We start from the raw sequence: 18,573 nt of genomic DNA, 5'->3' as shown, positions 1-18,573 counted from the left end.
AAATTTGTTTGTTCTGATGTCTGTTGAATACGTCAAATTCAAATGAAACTATATAAAATGCACATAGTGTGGGTAATGACCAAAAGAACAAAGTCATGAATAGAAGCGGCTGAAATGAGGTTCCTCCACAGGGTTGCTGGACTCGGTGAGGAGTTCAGAGATTCAGAGGGACCTCAAGATAGAGTCACTGCTCATTCAGATTGAGTGGAATCAGCAGAGGTGGTCTGATGCCACCTAGACAGCTCCCAGGGGAGATGTTTTGGGCATGTTCCACTGAGGCAGACCCAGGACATGATGGAGGAATTATATCTCCCAGTTGGCTTGGAAACATCTGAGGATCCTTCAGAAAGGGCTACAGTCTGTGGCCATGGAGCAAGAGGTCTGCTCTGAGCTGCTCGGCTTGCTGCCACCCTCAACCACCCAAGCGGTAGGAAGATAAGACAAGATCACTCTGGTGAGCAAAGCACAGTCTACATCAGAGACAGGCTCCTGTGGTCGTAAAAGAAAGAAAAACCTCGTCCACAGCTTCTCAGAACATTAATATATTAACACTACCTTTCACATCAAAACACAACACCCTACACTGATTTGGCTTTGGTATTATATTACGGTTCAATGGTCATGGGTTGGTCTCATAATGATTAATGTGCCCATATGTTAAGTGCATTGAAGGATCCGTACATGTCAAAGGTAGAATGAAAACTGCCTGCTCTCACCTGGGTGTAGTCGAAGTCAGAATGGCGAGCTATACTTCTGATGTAGTCAACTCTGAACTGGTTTCCTTGGTTGGCCAGTGGAACTGGGGGTATTAAAGTGCTCATCGCTGATACTATAGTCTGGAAAAAAAGATGAAAATTGTTAAGCGACGTATCAACACCAGGTCACGAATCACAGGAGAATAGATTCTAATTCAGCAAATATGTAAGCATAGGAAACTGGGAAGGCTTCCACGGGAAATTTCCAAAGGAACCCACCACTATGGCATCCTTCACATTCTTCCGAATGTCCTGGATTTTCTGTTTCTTTTCCCTACATGAAAAAGTAATCGGATTATTTGTAAAAACAAATGACAAGAGAATCTCAAAAGGCTGCAAAAAAATGCAGGTACTGTATCTTAAACTGAGGGAAGCGCAAACTGGTTGAAGCCCATTTTACCACCATGCAAAGCCAATAAAACTCTGGCTCTGAAGTCGAGATCTGAAAGATGTGGGTCTGAAATAGCAGCTCAGCTTCGGCTCTCAGTACTGCAGGGCTTACCCTGTGCCTGAGATTAGGGAACTTGCCCAGCACCGGAATCATTGGGGAGGGGGGGAAAAGAAAAGAAAAGAAAAAAAAAACAGAAAAAGGAAGTAAATTATAACCGTACAGCATCTTGTATGAAAGACAGGTCTTTTCAATTATAATCGCAATATTAAAATTTAAAAAACAAAGGCAAAGTACATGATATTTAACAGTGAGGGAGGGTGAAACCAGGGAGCTTAACAGGACAAATACACAACACCTATCTGCAAAGACGATGCATTAGATGCTTTCTAAGTATCTCAGTCTGTTTTTCACATTTATTTGTGTGCTTTTAAAAACTGGTTTGCACTACATGTGTGCTGTTTTTGCATCTTGTCTGTTTGGCACTATGTTTGTTTGTGAACTATATGAACCGGAATTTCTCCCTGGGATTAATAAAGTTAATCTTAGTCTTAAGATTTTATTAATTGACTGACAGTCAAACAAGGGAACTGGATGCTCAGAAAGAATCCAGAGTAAAATATAAAACATAAAATTATCTTCTATGTGGGAAAAAATCTTGATATATTCTGGCAAAATAAATGAAAAAATATGCTATATTCATGACAGTGAAAAAACAAGTAAAATGCATTTTTACGAAATATCTTGGTAAAATTATGAATATCCAATCACAGGCAACCAAATACCCACCTATCAATGACCTTGCGGCAGTAAGAAAGTGGATGTTATCTGGTCTGGTATTATGCTACATAAATGGGTTACGTAGGGGCTGGGTGATTTCCTGCGTAAACCTGTGCTTGTAATAGTGACTGATTACAGAAAGGAATATTCTGCTGATACACGGAAAGGTGGGCATGTGCACAAGAGAAAAAGCAAATTAAAGGCAAACACAATCAATTACTCAAAGTTCATTTCAGGTGAACAGGTTCTGTGCAATGTAACGGGCTTAGTGACCATATGCAGAGACGCTGCTTTATTGTTGTTTAAAAGATTTTATAGCACATCATATAAATACTGGAATGGTTTATGACACTGTGAAAAAGGGGATTAATTCATATTCTGACACTTCCGGAAATCTTGCCAATTATTTCACAGTCAGTTTTCAAATGAATGCTGACAGAGATCAGCTGCCCAATTGTGTGAAGCATATAATGTAAATAATTTACGCATTTTACAGCAAAGATGAACAGTAAAGCTTTACGGGCAGTTAAATCACAGAAACAAGACGGACCACTTCGTATTAATACAACAGAATGAACAGCCGATTGACACAGAAACAAGACGGACCGCTTCGTATTAATTTTTTTTATTTTATTTATCCTTTATTTTACCAGGAATGTCCCATTGAGATACATTATCTCTTCTTCCAGGGAGTCCTGGCCAAGGTGGCAGCAATAATAATACAGCAGAATGAACAGCCGATTGAATATTTTGAATTTAAATTTTGGAATAGAAATGTAAATGTTTTACAGAGGTTGTTTATTTGCAGACCATAAATATAATCTAAAATATAAGTTACTATTTTTTAACAAAACTGTCTACACTTTTTCCTTTAAAACACACACTGAATATGAACGGTCATATTAAACAGAAAATCTTCAAAAGAAAAAAAAAACTTGCTGTTTTTTCCTCAACTTCTGAATAAGTATCAAACTACTTTTTCAGATTTGATTTTTGATTTATTATTCACATCCAGATTCAGATTATTTATTTAATTACATTTAAATGCATAGTTTTGGGGAGTAAGGCAATTCATCCACTGCCTTCCACCCATCTTTGAACCTCTGCTACTGGTCAGGGTCCCCAGGTAGCCCTGGGAATCAGTATGGGGGACACTCTGCATATGATGCCAATTCACCGAATGCCAGTCTGACCTCTGTCTGTACACATGTCTTTTCAAAACACTCTTCCCGCTTAAGGTCTCTTGTGGGCAAATTCTCCCAGTACTAACAATATCACAACTATATTAACAACAGGTGTCATGCGTGTTGTTGCCTGTCAGGTAAAACAAAACAAATCACAACATGAACGGAAAATCTAAATGAAACATAGCGACGCGAGGGGCAACAATATGCTGCTATAGATGATCGTGTATAGTGGCACGTTAAACGCGGCGAGGCTGCGCTCCGCTCCTGCGCACCGCATGCATGTGAAGTAGCCTACGCGCCTCTGATGCGCACCGTAGCGCGGCGTGCGGGCGGGGAAAGACAGCGGCGCTCCCTGCGACACACGGCGGCACAACGCGAGCGGAGGAAGGCAGCGGCACTCACTCACTCTGCATTGAAACCATTGACGTGCAGGATCCGCATCTGCTTGACAATGGTGCTCTTTCCGGATTCTCCGGCGCCTTGGAAATGAGAGAGAGAGAAAAAAATTAAAACATCGCACAAATAAAGCGTTAAGGCAACCGCCGGGGTGCGGGATCATGTAAGTGGCACATATATGACGGATCAGGTGCACGGACGCTGCTCTCACCAGCCCCTTCTGGCAGGCTTACCCAGTAAAAGCAGCCGATGTGTGGCTTTGTAAGATAGTCTCTCTTTTTGTAACTGTTTCTCTATTTTTTTATTGGCTTTCCGTCGCGCTTTCTCGTCGATCCCCTGTTCTTCCGTCTTGCTTAAACAGCCCATGTTCCGCAGGCCCCCTTATTGAGTCGGAAATATGAAATGATAGCAGAAATATCTCCGCTCCGGAATAAGATGCGAGGGCAGCGATCAGACCCTACGCCGCCTCCACCTCGCTGGATGTTCCCCGTTTTTGCACTAACTTCCTCTATATTCTCTGTCCTTTCCGGTAAATACACATATTAGAAATAAAATTAGCCGATAGATTATTTCTATAAATAGAGGGAGGCTGGACCGCAGCCAGTTGCCCCCCTCTCACTTCTTGCCACTTGTATTTCCTATGTAAATTCCTGTCTGTTTTTCCGTCTCAGCACTGCCTCTCTCTGCGGCTCCAGGAAGCGAGATGAAGCCGTTTCAGCGTTACTCCCAAATCAAACCGTCTCCACCGACCATATTACATATCTAAACCTTTGATAGGGGCAATAACTGAATCAAACCAGTTGTCAGTGACAGCTCTGCAGAAGGGCTCAGCGACTGCAACTTCCCCTAAATAATCTTTGGACACCTCACCCGTGCTGTCTTTCCTGATGTTATAACATCTGGAACCACCGGCAACCCAGTTCCAAAAAGGAGGCCATTTCACAGTTGATGGTCACGACAAACATGACAATAAAGATTTCTGAATGCTCAAGAGTAACACCTGGTAGCAAACTGACAGTTACGCAGCATGTTTATGGGGCACCACTTACGGTTTCGGCTAGTAAAAATAAGCATTATTATTCAGTTACATTTACAACACAGACAACCGCTAAGTTTTCAGCTGGCAAAAGATACAGTAATTTGTTATTACATTCAAATACAACACAATTCCTGTATAGCTCCAGGAGTGTCCTATCGATGTTCCCGAGCAGATTCTCTCTCAAAGATCAAATTCTCGAACTGCGGAGGCTCTACTTCAATGTGCAATTAAGCCGTCAGCAGGGGAGCTGGAAAAGGTGCCTGCAGTTCCCACAATGACCCATCCAGGTGTCAAAGAGAGCATATGTCTTTATTTAAAATTCAGTCCTTTAGATGCAGTTTGCTGACAGCCGACCATCTCTGAACACCTGGATCATTCATAAAATTCTCCCTAGTTCATTAGGTCAAGAATTAGTAGTTTGCAAACTGACATGTGCAACAGGAACAAAGACAGCAGCGTTTGCTACAGTAATGCACGTTAAATACCAGCTTAGCATATTCTCTGTTAATGATGTATAGAGCTATCATATCTGCAATCTACTTAGCCTACTATAATAAAAATATTACAAAAAAAACATATGAACAATAGTAGAAATAGAAATACAAATGACAATATAGAAAAAAAACATGCAATAACTATGACATCATCATGCAAGCCTGCAGGCATACTGCTACTTCCTGTCTGATTTCTGTTAACAGGCACATAACTTTTAAGATGTGATAGGATAAAACAACTCAATTATAAATACTGACCAATCAAAGCATTATTCTGAATTTTTTCATCAAACTAAACAAACATCACTTTATTATTTCTGGTACCCTGTATATATTTAAAAAAAAACCTGAACATGCAGCATGACTGCAGATTAAATTTTCTTTGTGTCATAACTGCCACTCCTCTCTCAGTCCAAAGACGAAATTTATTAAATATGCAGGAGGTTGCACCTGATAACTATTATCCCTGTCAACATCATATTATCCAGTCAGCATCACATGATCCCGTCAGCATCACATGATCCTCCTCATCAACATCACACCAGCATGAGTCCACCTGCTGGATGCTACAAAATATTATTTCTTCTCCTCTAAAGATTAGTTTTTGAAGTAATTTTAAATGGGATCAGAAATGCTGAGGCACCAATCAACCCAGTCTGACTAGACAGAACAGACAAAAACTCCAGAACAGAACCAAAGCTGCACACCCATATTGTTCATGAACTGTCCCAAGCCAGTAAAATTCTGTTTTGAGAGCATTTCCTCACGCTTGATATATGAAGAAAAGTATTTTGTTCATATATAACTTACAGTAAATGTATACAGCGACACCCGATTCACACCAGTATGTAGGCTCTTAGTACTTGAACATTATAGCCAAAATGGCAGGTCACCCATAAACCTAAACAAATAAAAAGAACAAACTGACAGCTCATTGTACATTTCACTTATGATAAATAAACTCAAACTGCTACTACAGTGGTTTGGTTGGTAGTAAGGCTAGGTAATATTTCACAATATCAATAGTTAATAAAATATTCTAAAATTCATATGCAGAAAACAGTAAAATATTTTAATTTAAATTTTTCCGATTATGAAGACCAAGTTGTTATGGACCATGTGACAACAACAGACTCATGCCTTTGTGCAATTGGTTTGAAAAAATAGGTCATTATAACTGTTAATTATGCAAGAAAACGAGTGTTTCAGCTATATCACAATACTCAAACTGATGACGACAGCGTTCATAATCACAGTATGATATTTCATCGATATATCCCCCAGTCCTAGTTGGTAACATTGTTGCCTCACACCTCTGAAGTTGAGAGTTGATTCTATGGGTGCGGAGTGCCCTTTGACAGACTGACATCCCCTCCGGGGTGTCTTGTCTGCCTTGTGGTCTAGCACCTCATCATGGGTGGTCCCTGCCTCCTGCCCTATAATCCCCATGCACAGGATAAACGGTTTTTATTAGGTAAAAAAATTAGCAGGAATCACAGATAGATCTCAGTTGGTACACCCATCAGAGTTCTTCGTCAGTTTCAGGATAAACTATCAACATTTGAGGAGACTAATTGGAAGGTGCTTCGTATGGTCAAGATCTGGTAAATATTACTGTCCCAACTTAAGTTTGACATGCAGTTTTCTAACGCTTGAAATCCATCGCAGAGGATCATCAGCCATTTCCCAGATTCTATTTAGAATAAAATAAACAAACCGGTTGTAACTTAAGTATAAGGTATGTACAGGATCCAAAAGATAACAGTTAACATAACTGTATTTAGGGCCACTTAAAATTAATAAATTTACATGGCCGCCCGCCTCAATTTTTTGGTGCCGCCTCGATTTTTTTTATATTTTTCAAAAAAACGTTTTTTTTTCACCTCAAAAACTGTCAGAGATCGTCAATGTGCCAAATCCTGATATCCTGTGCACTGTGAGCAAGTAGTCTCTTGTAGGGTGGTCCAATAATAGTGACCCTCATTGAGGTCAAACAACAGCACTTCTATTGTTTGAAACAATGGAAGTGCTGTTGTTTTGCTATTGTCAGGAGGACGCTTTTATTGGGCCATTCTGTGGCAAGACCATTAAACACTTACACTAGGCATTTGTTTTGAAGGTTTCTCTTTTCTTGTAATTGTTTGAACTGTTGATAGTTTAAAATGTTGAGATACTGACAAATTAAAGTTTAATTTTCTAGTTTTAGTATATCTCTGTTGCCGATCGTCTTTTCGCTAAAAATATAAAATATAAAATCCCCTACTCACCAATATTTTAGAAGTTTGAGTCATGTAAAACAATTAATTAATTTTAAGTGGCCTAGTATTAATAACAATACAAACAAATATGACCAACGTTATATCACTGGCGGCAGCGATAACTTGTTTTCAGGCGCTGTAGCTGGGGTGCATACCCACAGGTGTATCACTCTCGGGTGTAATCACCGTCTCCTGTGTCCTACACACGCCCATCATGACAAGCTGATCCGCGGCATCCTTTCCTGCATATCTGTGTCTCGATGATTCCCCTGAATGTCCTTGCCGTGCGGCAAAGGATGTCCAAGGAAACGCTTTTCCACACGGCAGGGTGCATGCACTCACACGTACCGAGGAGCAGCAGCCGGTGGGTTTGCTCGTATTCCCGTCGCAGCTCCTTAAGGGCCTTGTCGATATTTTTGCTGATTTTCTTTGCCTCCTTTTCGGCCTCTTTCTCCTCCTTCTCCTCCGGCTGATGCCTGTCCCCGTCCCTCCGCTTGCGCGCCGCTTGTGGCCGCCGGCCGCCCTGCTCTCCTCTGCCGGCACCGTTTTGCAGCAGCAGCAGTCCGTCTGCGCCAGCGCCTCCGCAATGGGGCTCCCTCGGGCAGCAGGCGGCCGGCTGCTCCGAATCCGTCCCGGAGGTGCTCGGCTCCCCGAAGAGGCGCGGACGCAGGCTGTAGCACAGCCCCATGACCGGGATCGTTACGTGGGAATGGCAAAGAAAAAGAAAAGCACACACTATCAAACGGGCTTGATCTTATGCGTGCTGTGAGGCATGATTTCCCGGCATGATGATGAGAATTTCTCCGGGAGTCACGGCCCCAGCAAGCAGCGAGCACCGCCCCGCATCTCGCCGTCAGTCCGGCTCTCGGCTCGGCTGGTCGCTGCCGTCTTCCTTGCCGTAAATGCGTCAAGAGCGCAGCCTCCTGAAAGGGACGCGGCTTTGCACAAATGGCCGGTCCCCGAGCCCCTATCCCTTGCGCTTTCTGTATTTCTGTGATTTAAACATCAGTATGCTTTAAGTGGCATGCATGACTAAAACGGCTTTAATTACTTTATTCGACCTCGCTGGGAGTGAGATATAATACGGTCACGGTATAATAATTAATGATGGCATATGCATATCTAATGGGACGAAATATTAGATACAGGTCACCCTGAAAATTCGCCGCTGCTTTCAAAACAAAAGAAATTAAGAATTTTAATGTCACGTTAATATGACCGTGTTTGTTAAAATAGTTACCCCAGTTGATACATCAAAGTTTAATTTCTTGTCTGGTTTGTGAGGCAACTTTCTTGCACCGGTAGGACTCCGGTTTGTAAGTTATATTGGTTCCTTCCCTTGTTCCAGTGATTTTTGGTGAATTAGGTAAGGAAATATGGAGTTTCGGTCGCGGGATTGGGAGTTAGGAGCACCTGTATTCAGCTGAGCACAGCTATTTTTTCTTTTTTTTCGTCGTCAGTGGAGTCTTCCTCCTCTCCCTTTGTCTTGGTAATTAAGAGAGCTGCCCTCAGCTGTGAACACTTGGCGCTTTACTCTGCACAAGAAAGGCAATCATGCTGAAGTGCCCCACTGTGGAGCACCTGTTTTGTGAAGATGCTGCTTGTGTAAGCACCAGTGAGTGTACCCTCATATAAGAGTACTAAGGATGCCCTTACTCCGCTACACACAAGTGAGTGTACCCTTATAAAGGCACTAAAGATACTGTCACTCTGCTACACATGTGAGTGTAACCTCATAAGGGCACTAAGGACACCCTCACTCCACTACACACAAGTGAGTGCAGCCTCATAAGGGCAATAAGGACACCCTCACTCCACTCCACACAAGTGCCTCATAAGGCAATAAGGAGGCCCTCACTCCACACAAGTGAGTGTACCCTCATAAGGGCACTAAGGACACCCTCACTCCACTACACACAAGTGAGTGTAGCCTCAAAAGGGCAATAAGGACACCCTCACTCCACACAAGTGAGTGTACCCTCATAAGGGCACTAAGGAGGCCCTCACTCCACACAAGTGAGTGTAGCCTCATAAGGGCAATAAGGACACCCTCACTCCACACAAGTGAGTGTACCCTCATAAGGGCACTAAGGACACCCTCACTCCACATAAGTGAGTGTAGCCTCATAAGGGCAATAAGGACACCCTCACTCCACATAAGTGAGTGTACCCTCATAAGAGCAATAAAGATGCCCTTACTCTGCTACACTCTCATAAGGGCACTTAGGAGGCCCTCTCTCCGCTACACACAAGTGAGTGTACCCTCATAAGAGCACTAAAGACACCGTCACTCTGCTACACATGTGAGTGTAGCCTCATAAGGGCAATAAGGACACCCTCACTCCACTACACACAAGTCACTGTAGCCTCATAAGGGCACTAAGGACACCCTCACTCCACAAAAGGGAGTGTACCCTCATAAGGGCACTAAGGAGGGCCTCACTCCACACAAGTGAGTGTAGCCTCATAAGGGCAATAAGGACACCCTCACTCCACTACACACAAGTCACTGTAGCCTCATAAGGGCACTAAGGACACCCTCACTCCACAAAAGGGAGTGTACCCTCATAAGGGCACTAAGGAGGGCCTCACTCCACACAAGTGAGTGTAGCCTCATAAGGGCACTAAGGACACCCTCACTCCACTACACACAAATCACTGTAGCCTCATAAGGGCACTAAGGACACCCTCACTCCACTACACACAAGTGAGTGCAGCCTCATAAGGGCACTAAGGACACCCTCACTCCACTACACACAAGTGAGTGTAGCCTCATAAGGGCACTAAGGACACCCTCACTCCACACAAGTGAGTGCAGCCTCATAAGGGCACTAAGGACACCCTCACTCCACTACACACAAGTGAGTGTAGCCTCATAAGGGCAATAAGGACACCCTCACTCCACTACTCACAAGTCACTGTAGCCTCATAAGGGCACTAAGAACACCCTCACTCCACTCCACACAAGTGAGTGTACCCTCATAAGGGCACTAAGAACACCCTCACTCCACTCCACACAAGTGAGTGTGCCCTCATAAGGGCAATAAGGACACCCTCACTCCACACAAGTGAGTGTGCCCTCATAAGGGCATTAAGGAGGCCCTCACTCCACCACACACAAGTGAGTGTATCCTCATACAGACACTGAGGATGCCTTCACTCTGCCTCATACAAGTGAGTGTACACTGATAAGGGCACGAAGGAAGCCCTTACTCTGCTATACTCCAGTAAGTGTATTCTTAGAAAGATACTAAGGAAACCCTAAGTCCCCTACACATTTCCTTTCAGTATTTACACCATGTACTTTTAGTGCATTAGTGTTGTTCACCCCTGAAGTAGCCTTCGCTTTTATTCCAGTGTAAGGGTAATACAACCTGTGCTTGTTCTGACAACTGCAAATGTCATATAGCCTAGTCTAGTGTTGGGAGACAGTATCTACACAGCCGATTTCATCCCTGCCCACGCTTCCCACTCGTTTGATGTTCTGGTCTATACAGAAACGTGCATCCACCCTGAGACCACTGCAAGGGTCCTAACAGATGTTAAACAAAATTGTTATGTTATTTCTACACTGTCAGAAAAAAACTACCAATTTATACCTTTGAGGGTATTACTTGTCACTGGCACTCTACCCTTATAGGTCTGCCAATTGTACCCTAACTTTAGGTAAATGTATCTTTCAGTCTAATTTAAGGTACAGAAATAGACTCTGTGTAACACTGTTGTACCATTAAGGGTACATTAATCTTGTTTGTATCTTCGGGAACAAAACTACTAAGACTGTATCCTTTTTCTGACAATGTATTGAGATGACTTTGTCGTGCTGTACATTTCATGGGTTAATAATCTGTACATGACCACAATCCCGTTATTATAAATGAACTATTGATTAAATATGCGTGCCTATTATAACAGCACAGCTTTGTGTGGAAACACCCGGAGTTCCCTTAACCATAATCGCTCTTCAACGTTTTTTAACAGAGAAAAACTATAGCGTATTTATATAATTTTTTACGTAGTGAAAACTTATTAGCCTCGTTTTGTTATTATACTATACACTATACTATATTTTATTTTATTATGAAAGTAGTCCTACCTCGTAGGGTTATGTTGTTCCACGACATGACAGCAAAGCAAAAGATGTGACAAATTCTTGACGAGGACGGTGACCAAACTGAAGATTATGGCTCAAAACCGGCACCATTAACCAGACAACGAAGATACTGGTGTAATGTGTAAAATATGACAAGGATAATTTCGGTAATATTCTAGTTTTGAAAACTTTTCCCGCAACATTTCTTGAAAGAAAAATAAAATCTTTGGATGAAAAGTATTTACTGCCATCTAGCGGTAAAAGTGAAAACGACACATTCGGCAGTATTTAAATAGGGCATCCTGAATGTGCCTTTCACGGCTGAAAAAGTGATTTATACATTTTGATATTAGTATTACTGTTGATTATCTTAGTTAAAAGCAAATAGCAAGCAGCATAGGAAAACTAGACAGCTGCCTAGGGTCTGATTAGCACAAGGGGGCCCAAACATAGTCATGAAAAATATTTATTTAATATCAATATATAATTTATAAATAAGAATAATGACACAAAAGTGAGAGAGCCCAACCAGTCATTCATCAAGTTAAATACATTTGTTAAAAAATAGCAAATACATTTACAATTAATTTTTATTACACAGTCATACGGCTAACTTAAACTACATTCTCAAATATGACTTTACGATACAATTTTATTGAACTTAATATGTTGAAACAGCATTTTAATCTGACCAATAGAATGTGTAATTGCACCCCTGGTAAAACTGCCTATGCATCAGTCATGCATCAAAATGTTATGACAATAGCTGCACACATGGTGCCCAATAGAAGAGGCGGTTTGAGCAGGATGGGAAAGAGTTGGGTTTGAGAAATGAAGTCCTGCTGGTAGCCTGTCAGGATCCATCCCTGTCCCGCGCCTTTTCTTATATCAGTTCTCCTAGTGGCCAGCAGATGTTGCTGGTCATCCCAGTGTCTCTAAATCCTTGTGTTTCCCTGCTCCCCGGAATTTAGCAGGTTAAGCCACCAGTCAGTCACCATCCATCACAACTTCCTTTTTATTGCCCTGGATTTGACATTTTATAATTAACTGTTTATTTCTTGTAATGCTTATGTTAGTTATTTGGTGTATTTCTGTGTGGTTCCTTGTTTTGCTCCCTGGTTACATTATGTTCAGTTTTCCTTGTTTTAGTTTCCCTTTGTGTTTGAACCTGCTGTGTCTGTTAATTGACCTCACATGCTCCTCGTTACCCTTTGTTCTTATAGCCCACACCTGCCCCCTGCATGTCCTTGTTAACAGTGTATTTGAAGGCCTGCTTTTGTCAGGCATTGTAGTTGTTCCTGTGTGTTTGTAGCTGTGCTGCTTCCTTGTGTTGCTGTATGCTTCTCAGTCAAAGTTACCCTGTGTTACTTTGTAGTTTCCTACCCACCCTTGGTTTTGTTGTTCCTGGTGTTGATTCCTACCTTAATTTACTTTTGACTGCTCGTGCTTCCCCTTTATTTTCTGGTTCTTTCTTTGTGTTCTTTTTGAGTTTAATGAAGTCTTCTGTTTGTTGGAGCCACTCCGTAGATCATTCCTCCTTCGTGAAGCCCCACCGTAACACAAGCAAAATAAATTGAAAGAGTTCTTCAAATCAGAAGTTCTGACACAAACTCTTCCTGGGGCAAACGGTGTCAGTGTGACCCTTACTGCTGCTGGGAATTGGCATAAGAATGAACACCAAGGCTGTAGTGTTACTGTGACCTCATCAGCAGTTCAGGCCTGTGGCACGGTGTCGTAATCACAATTCATGAATGAGACTCAAAGTGCAGGGGCCCCGAACTGCCAAAGGCCAGTGGAGTGCCAACTGTGCAAACCTTTGCCCAGACTGCACTAGTGAGGCATTGGTGTGCAGGCAGGGCTATCAGTGTGGGCTGACTGAAATGGAGAATGATAAGATAGAACGCTATCGATCCCACGGGGAGCATTTCTGCAATCCAGCAGTATAACAAAAATAAATAAATCCCATTGCAATAGCCCTCTTAATAAACAAACAGATGAATAAATAAGAAATTGTATATACAGTGAAGGCTGTACTGGTGAGGTAGTGAAACAATAGACTGATGAATGAAAAGCGTCTAACAAATGAGTGGCAGGAGGAACAATGCAGCATCTCCTGCAGTCTGTCATGATTCCTGAGGAATGAGCCTCTGGCTGAAGGTGCTGCTCATCTGCACCAGCTCTCTGCTGAGAGGATGGTCCTCAATGTTCATAAAGGATCACAGTTTGCACACCAGTCTTCCCCTGAGATGTCCAGTTATCCTCAAAAGCTTGTCAGCCTACCAGCCAGCTAAAAGTCATTTTTCACATTGTATTAAAAGTACAATTCATGTTCAACTAAACACTGCAGTTTGATAACTATAATATGAAAAGAAATGGCATAAGACAGTTTGGCAATATTTTCCAGTCTGCAGACAGACTTGCTAAAACATATTCTGCATGTTCTCGTTTACCAGACAATAAATTCACATGCAGTGAGCACACAAATGGACAGCAACTGTGAGCACTGGCTTGGTGCCCTGTCTAGGATTATTCCCCGCTTTATGCCTCAGGAATAGGCTCCAGACTCCCTTGACCTTGCATAGGATAGGTGGGTAGAGAAAATAAATGGATGGATGGATGTTTATTTTTTCAAATTCATTGTACTGTTCAATGTACAGTTTCTTTTAAGGGCTTTGCACAATTTAAAATACACTGCAGTAAAATTTGATTGACATGACTATTTCCTTTGATTATTGAATAATCCTTTGCAGACAATACAGACGTTTTAGAAAAGGCAGCATTAGAGCCCAATATTGAATTGTTGGTTGTTTTACTGAGATGTGAAAATAAAACCTGCATAAATGTGGTGCTATAAGCTGGTGATAAGCTGTACTAGTTGCAGAAATTCTGTGTACTATCTGCAGAAATGCTGTATAATAACTGCTTCTGCCCTCAGCAGATAACATCAGCTGTTTCCAAAGTGCATGACAGACATTTGATACCCAGAGCAATAAAGCGACATGCCACGTTTTTACTGAATGGGGGGGGGGATTGCAGTTGATCACTGTAGGTAACTATCGGCTATTATGCCACGCTGTCTGTTAGCTCCGCTCTACATGCTGAATTAGAGCAGACAGTGAACCATGAGCAGAGCTCCACACTGCTTTTACCGCTCCAGAACTGAACAGCGGCAGAGAGCAGGACCGACCCCTTACAAAACAGTATTATTTTATAGTATGGTTTTATAATCAAAGTAATAGTATACTATGGTAAAACCATTGTAATTTGGCTACTTATATAACATGGTATACTACATAGTACTACAATGTATCTTCAGTTAAAATGCAATTGCAATCTTTTTTTTTGTATTGTACCATGTTTTTAATTGTGCTACATATACTATGATAATATAATCTTATTTTACGTCATTTTTACCATAGTATGGTAATGATACAGCACTGCCATTTTTATTACATTAAATGTACCATACAGGAAATCTGTTTTGTATCTGTTTTGGCTTAGGGAAGAAAACACTTTAATAATTTAATAGCCACATGCATCACAACAATTAACCAATTACAAATATAGGTGTTTCAAAGGCAAAATCTGAAAGAACCATTTTTATCAAAACACGCGTTGCCTGTTTATTTGAAATAACCAAAATAAAATGCAACATCATAATTACTGATTTGAGCAAGTTGCTTAGGTGAAATTCTCAGGTTCGATCACCAAATCCAGTACCACTCAAATATCTGCAGTCTAATGTTCACAATAGTTACTTTTCTGAAAAGGTACTATATTATCTGTGCTTTTTAGCAACACTAAATACCATTGTAAAATACAGGTTGGAAATAAATATCATGGGACATAACAGAATACTATGGTACTGTCACATCCTGCCCGCCATGTCTATGTGACCCTCCTGTCTCCTCCCTCCTGATTGGCCACATCTGACGCTTGTTGCCCCGCATTAGCCGACGTATTTAAGTACCTGTCTGTCTCGTCTTCACTTGTCCAGTCATTAACGTTGCTCCCTCTCTTAGTTCGTGTCCTTCCCATGTCTAGCCTTCTCATTTTGATCCCTCATGGTCCAGCTTTCCAGTTCCTGTTTCTTTTGTTTGTTCCAATGAAGCCCCTTTTGTTTCACCCAAAACGCCAGCCCTCAAGTCTTTCGTCCAGACAGAATGACTGGACTCTGCATACTGCCCCATGGCTTTCCCCGGCAGCCTCTTTCACTTCGCATTTCCCCCTGCACGCCTTGCCCTGCGCCTGACCTCCTCCTGCCGACTGAGCTTCGCTCATAGCGATGGTCGGTGGACAATCCCCTCATAGACCCACTGAGTGAGAGTGAGCTCGAGGAGCCCCAGGAGGAGGAAGACCTCGAGAAGGCTCCCAGTGTGTGGGTCGCCCAGCCCATGTGGAGGTAGTACTGAGTTCGCCTCCATGATGAAGAGGAAATGCCCATGTTGATGCCTCTGGAGCCCCGTGTCTCCGAAGTGGGCTGGTTTGCCACAGATCCGGCCACTGGCTCCCCAAAGCTCTTTGCCATCTACAGTCACAGGAAGCAGAGACAGAAGAAGCAGGCTGAACCCGCACCAGGGCTTGTCTCGTTTAGCCTGGTTGAGCAGGAGCCCTGTCCTGGGGAAGCCGTGCCTTGTCCTCTCCTCCAGGCTCCTGGCCTGGAGAGGGCTGCTCTGCCCATGCTCCAGGATCCCAGCCACAAGGTAGGGCCACTCCAACCACGCTCTAGGTGCCAGGCACCGAGGGGGGCTCTATGCCCAAGTCCCAGGCTCCCAGCTCAAGAAGGACCACCGTGTCCGTACCTGACAGCCTCTCAGCCTCGCCCTGTTTGCCTCCAGGTGTCGCAGCCTTACCCTGTCTCCTGATGTCCCACTGGCTCCAGCCCAGTTTCCTGATACCCTGCCGGTAACCACCTTGTCTCCTGATGTCCCGCGGGCTCCCATCTTACCTCCACTCATTGCTCAGGCACCTACTTTGCAGCCTCCTGGCTCACTGGCAATGGTCTCTTCATCTCCTGCTGGCTGTCACCAGGCCGACGCCCAACTCCCTGACCGCCGCCAGACCAGGTTGGGCCAATCCAGGTGATGCCCAGCCGGAGGACTTGAAGTGGGACCCTCTGGTCCTTACCCCAAGTCCCACTCTGTGGGCCCCCAACTCAGCCCAGTGTTTGCACCAACCTGGTCCTAAGTCCATGTACAGTCAACTGTGCAAGCTGGGGCCCAGAAGAGGGGCTGGGTGAGTCTCCATCTCCAGGAGGGGGAGACAGGGACACGCTATCCGAGCCAGCCACCCAGACCCTGGTCTGCTCGGCAATGTCCGCCAGGACAATTCTCTTGCCTTGGCCTCGGCATCTCCTGCTCCTCTCCTGCTTTCCTCCCGGCGCCCTCTTGTTCCTGCCTCCCAGTACCTTCGCCGCCTTACTGTCCTGCAATCCAGGTAGTGCCTCCCTGTTCTGCTGGCCCCTTCAGAGGTCCTCAGGCCCAGCTGGCCCTCAGGTGCCGCGGTCCAGACAGGCTTCCTTTGCTGGTGAATTGGCCCAGGAGAATCCGCATCCCAATATCGTTGGCCAGCTTCCCAGGGTCTCAAGGACTCCCCAGAAACCCCCCGTTTCATTGAGCCTCAGTCCCTGTCCCAGTGCCCTTTCCTGCCTTCACCTGGTCTTAGTCCCCAATGGTTTGCTCTTCTGTCTCTGTTGCCTATATATTTATCTGCCCTGTCATGGTGTGGCGTGTTCTGTTGAGGTCTTTGTCTCAGTCTCTTCTGCTCCCAGGTCCCCATTGATGCCTTTTGTTTGCCCCTGGTACCTGGCCATGTCTGGTCTGTTTCGTCTGTGTGGGTTTGTCCATTGGTCTCTCCTGTTGTCCTGCTGGTCCCTGGTCCAGCTCCTGCCTGTTCCGTGCCCCCTGTCATGTCGTTTGTCCTGTCCTGTCTGGTGGTTCTGTCCCTCTGATCTTTTGTGGTGTCTGTCCCATGTGCCTTGTCGGTCCTGCTTTGTCCTATACAGTGTCCTGTCTGCTCCCCATCCCATGTGTCCACCCTGTTGTTTGGTTCCCTTGGTCCCCTCCCCTGTTCATACTTCCGGGCAAAGTACTGTCACGTCCTGCCCGTCACTTCTGCCTGACCTTCCTGTTTCCTCCCCGGCGTGCTCCTGATAGGCCACACTTCATGCCTGTTGCCCCGTGTTAGTCTATGTATTTAAGTACCTGTTTGTCTTGTCCTCACTTGTCCAGTCATTAACGTTGCTCCATCTGTCAGCTTGTGACCTTCCCATGATCCCTCATGGTTCGGTTTATTTTCAGTTCCTGTTTGTTTTGTTTGTTCTAATAAAGTCCCTTTTGTTTCACCCAAAACCCCTGCCCTCAAGTCTTTTCATCCCACCAGACGTGACAGAATGACCAGACTCCACAAACTGGCCCATGGCTTTCCCCAGGAGCCTCTTTCGTTTCACATTTGCACCTGCACGCTTTCTCCTGCACCTGACATCCTACCGGTGGCTGAGCCTTGCTTGCAATGACATGACGGGTATCACCCAGACATGACAGGTATCAGAACAAAGTACCATAGCATAAAATAAAATATTGTTCAAATAGCCTACTAGGAACATACACCCTAAGTAGGGCTATATCATCATACCATAAATGTACCATGCACAAAATAGAAAAACACTGAAAGTACAATCCAGTACAACCATACTGACATGATAACTAACTTTTTGTAAGGGGCAACTTAGTTTAACACAGTTATGTGCTACATGTCTACAGGACACCTCAGTCTTCTGCCCCAAGCTCCACTCGCCAATCGCCGCCTCCCAGTTTCCGGCCATGCCCCTTCTGCCCTCTGACCTCTGACCCTGGCCCTGTGTTCCGGATAAAGCCTGCTGGTCACATCTAGCTCGAGCTCTTGCTCAAGCTTTGTCTTTCGCTATCGCTGTGCTGGTTTGCTGTTTCTGATTGACTTCTGTGTATGACTGTTTTGGTTTCCTGGTTTCTGACTTTCTGCTTTGCCCTATTGGTAACTTTGCCTTCGGTTTGTTTGTCTTCTGGTTTGAACTCTCGCTTAGCTCCTGACTACTCTCTTTGCCTTGCCCTTTCGGATACCGTGTTTCGGCCTGTGTGTTTTCTGTACATGTCTGTTAGGTGCGTAAGGAGTGACTGCCTTTTTGTTTTTGCAAACGTGGTGTTTA

The 18,573-nt window shown here is 43.9% G+C and overlaps 1 protein-coding gene and 1 long non-coding RNA gene across 13 annotated transcripts in view; one reads left to right on the top strand and one right to left on the bottom strand.

The window, feature by feature from the left end:
• LOC111840799 (guanine nucleotide-binding protein G(olf) subunit alpha-like) overlaps positions 1-11,531 on the bottom strand; it is a 30,305-nt gene extending 18,774 nt beyond the window's left edge. Inside the window, exons 1-6 of one of the 12 annotated variants that reach the window (XM_023806047.2) lie at positions 8,538-8,671; positions 7,646-7,968; positions 3,517-3,589; positions 1,258-1,278; positions 975-1,029; positions 717-836 (exon numbers count right to left, since the gene is read on the bottom strand). In XM_023806047.2, coding sequence (XP_023661815.1) covers positions 717-836; positions 975-1,029; positions 1,258-1,278; positions 3,517-3,589; positions 7,646-7,968; positions 8,538-8,551 — 606 coding nt within the window. In that variant the 5' untranslated portion in view covers positions 8,552-8,671. Of the gene's footprint in view, positions 1-716; positions 837-974; positions 1,030-1,257; positions 1,279-3,516; positions 3,590-3,739; positions 4,276-7,452; positions 7,582-7,645; positions 7,986-8,537; positions 8,672-11,393 lie in introns of those variants that run through there. The other 11 variants (XM_023806052.2, XM_023806046.2, XM_023806055.2 and 8 more) reach the window with 11 other exon arrangements.
• Positions 7,573-8,054, top strand: LOC140592098 (uncharacterized). Its single transcript, XR_011992357.1, has 2 exons — positions 7,573-7,661; positions 7,851-8,054. It is a non-coding gene; the product is annotated as an uncharacterized lncRNA (long non-coding RNA).
• Positions 11,532-18,573: the final 7,042 nt, after the last annotated feature.

This window comes from Paramormyrops kingsleyae, chromosome 1 (assembly GCF_048594095.1).
Source record: "Paramormyrops kingsleyae isolate MSU_618 chromosome 1, PKINGS_0.4, whole genome shotgun sequence".
Taxonomy (NCBI): Eukaryota; Metazoa; Chordata; class Actinopteri; order Osteoglossiformes; family Mormyridae; genus Paramormyrops; species Paramormyrops kingsleyae.
This window is presented reverse-complemented; position numbering and strand designations above follow the sequence as displayed.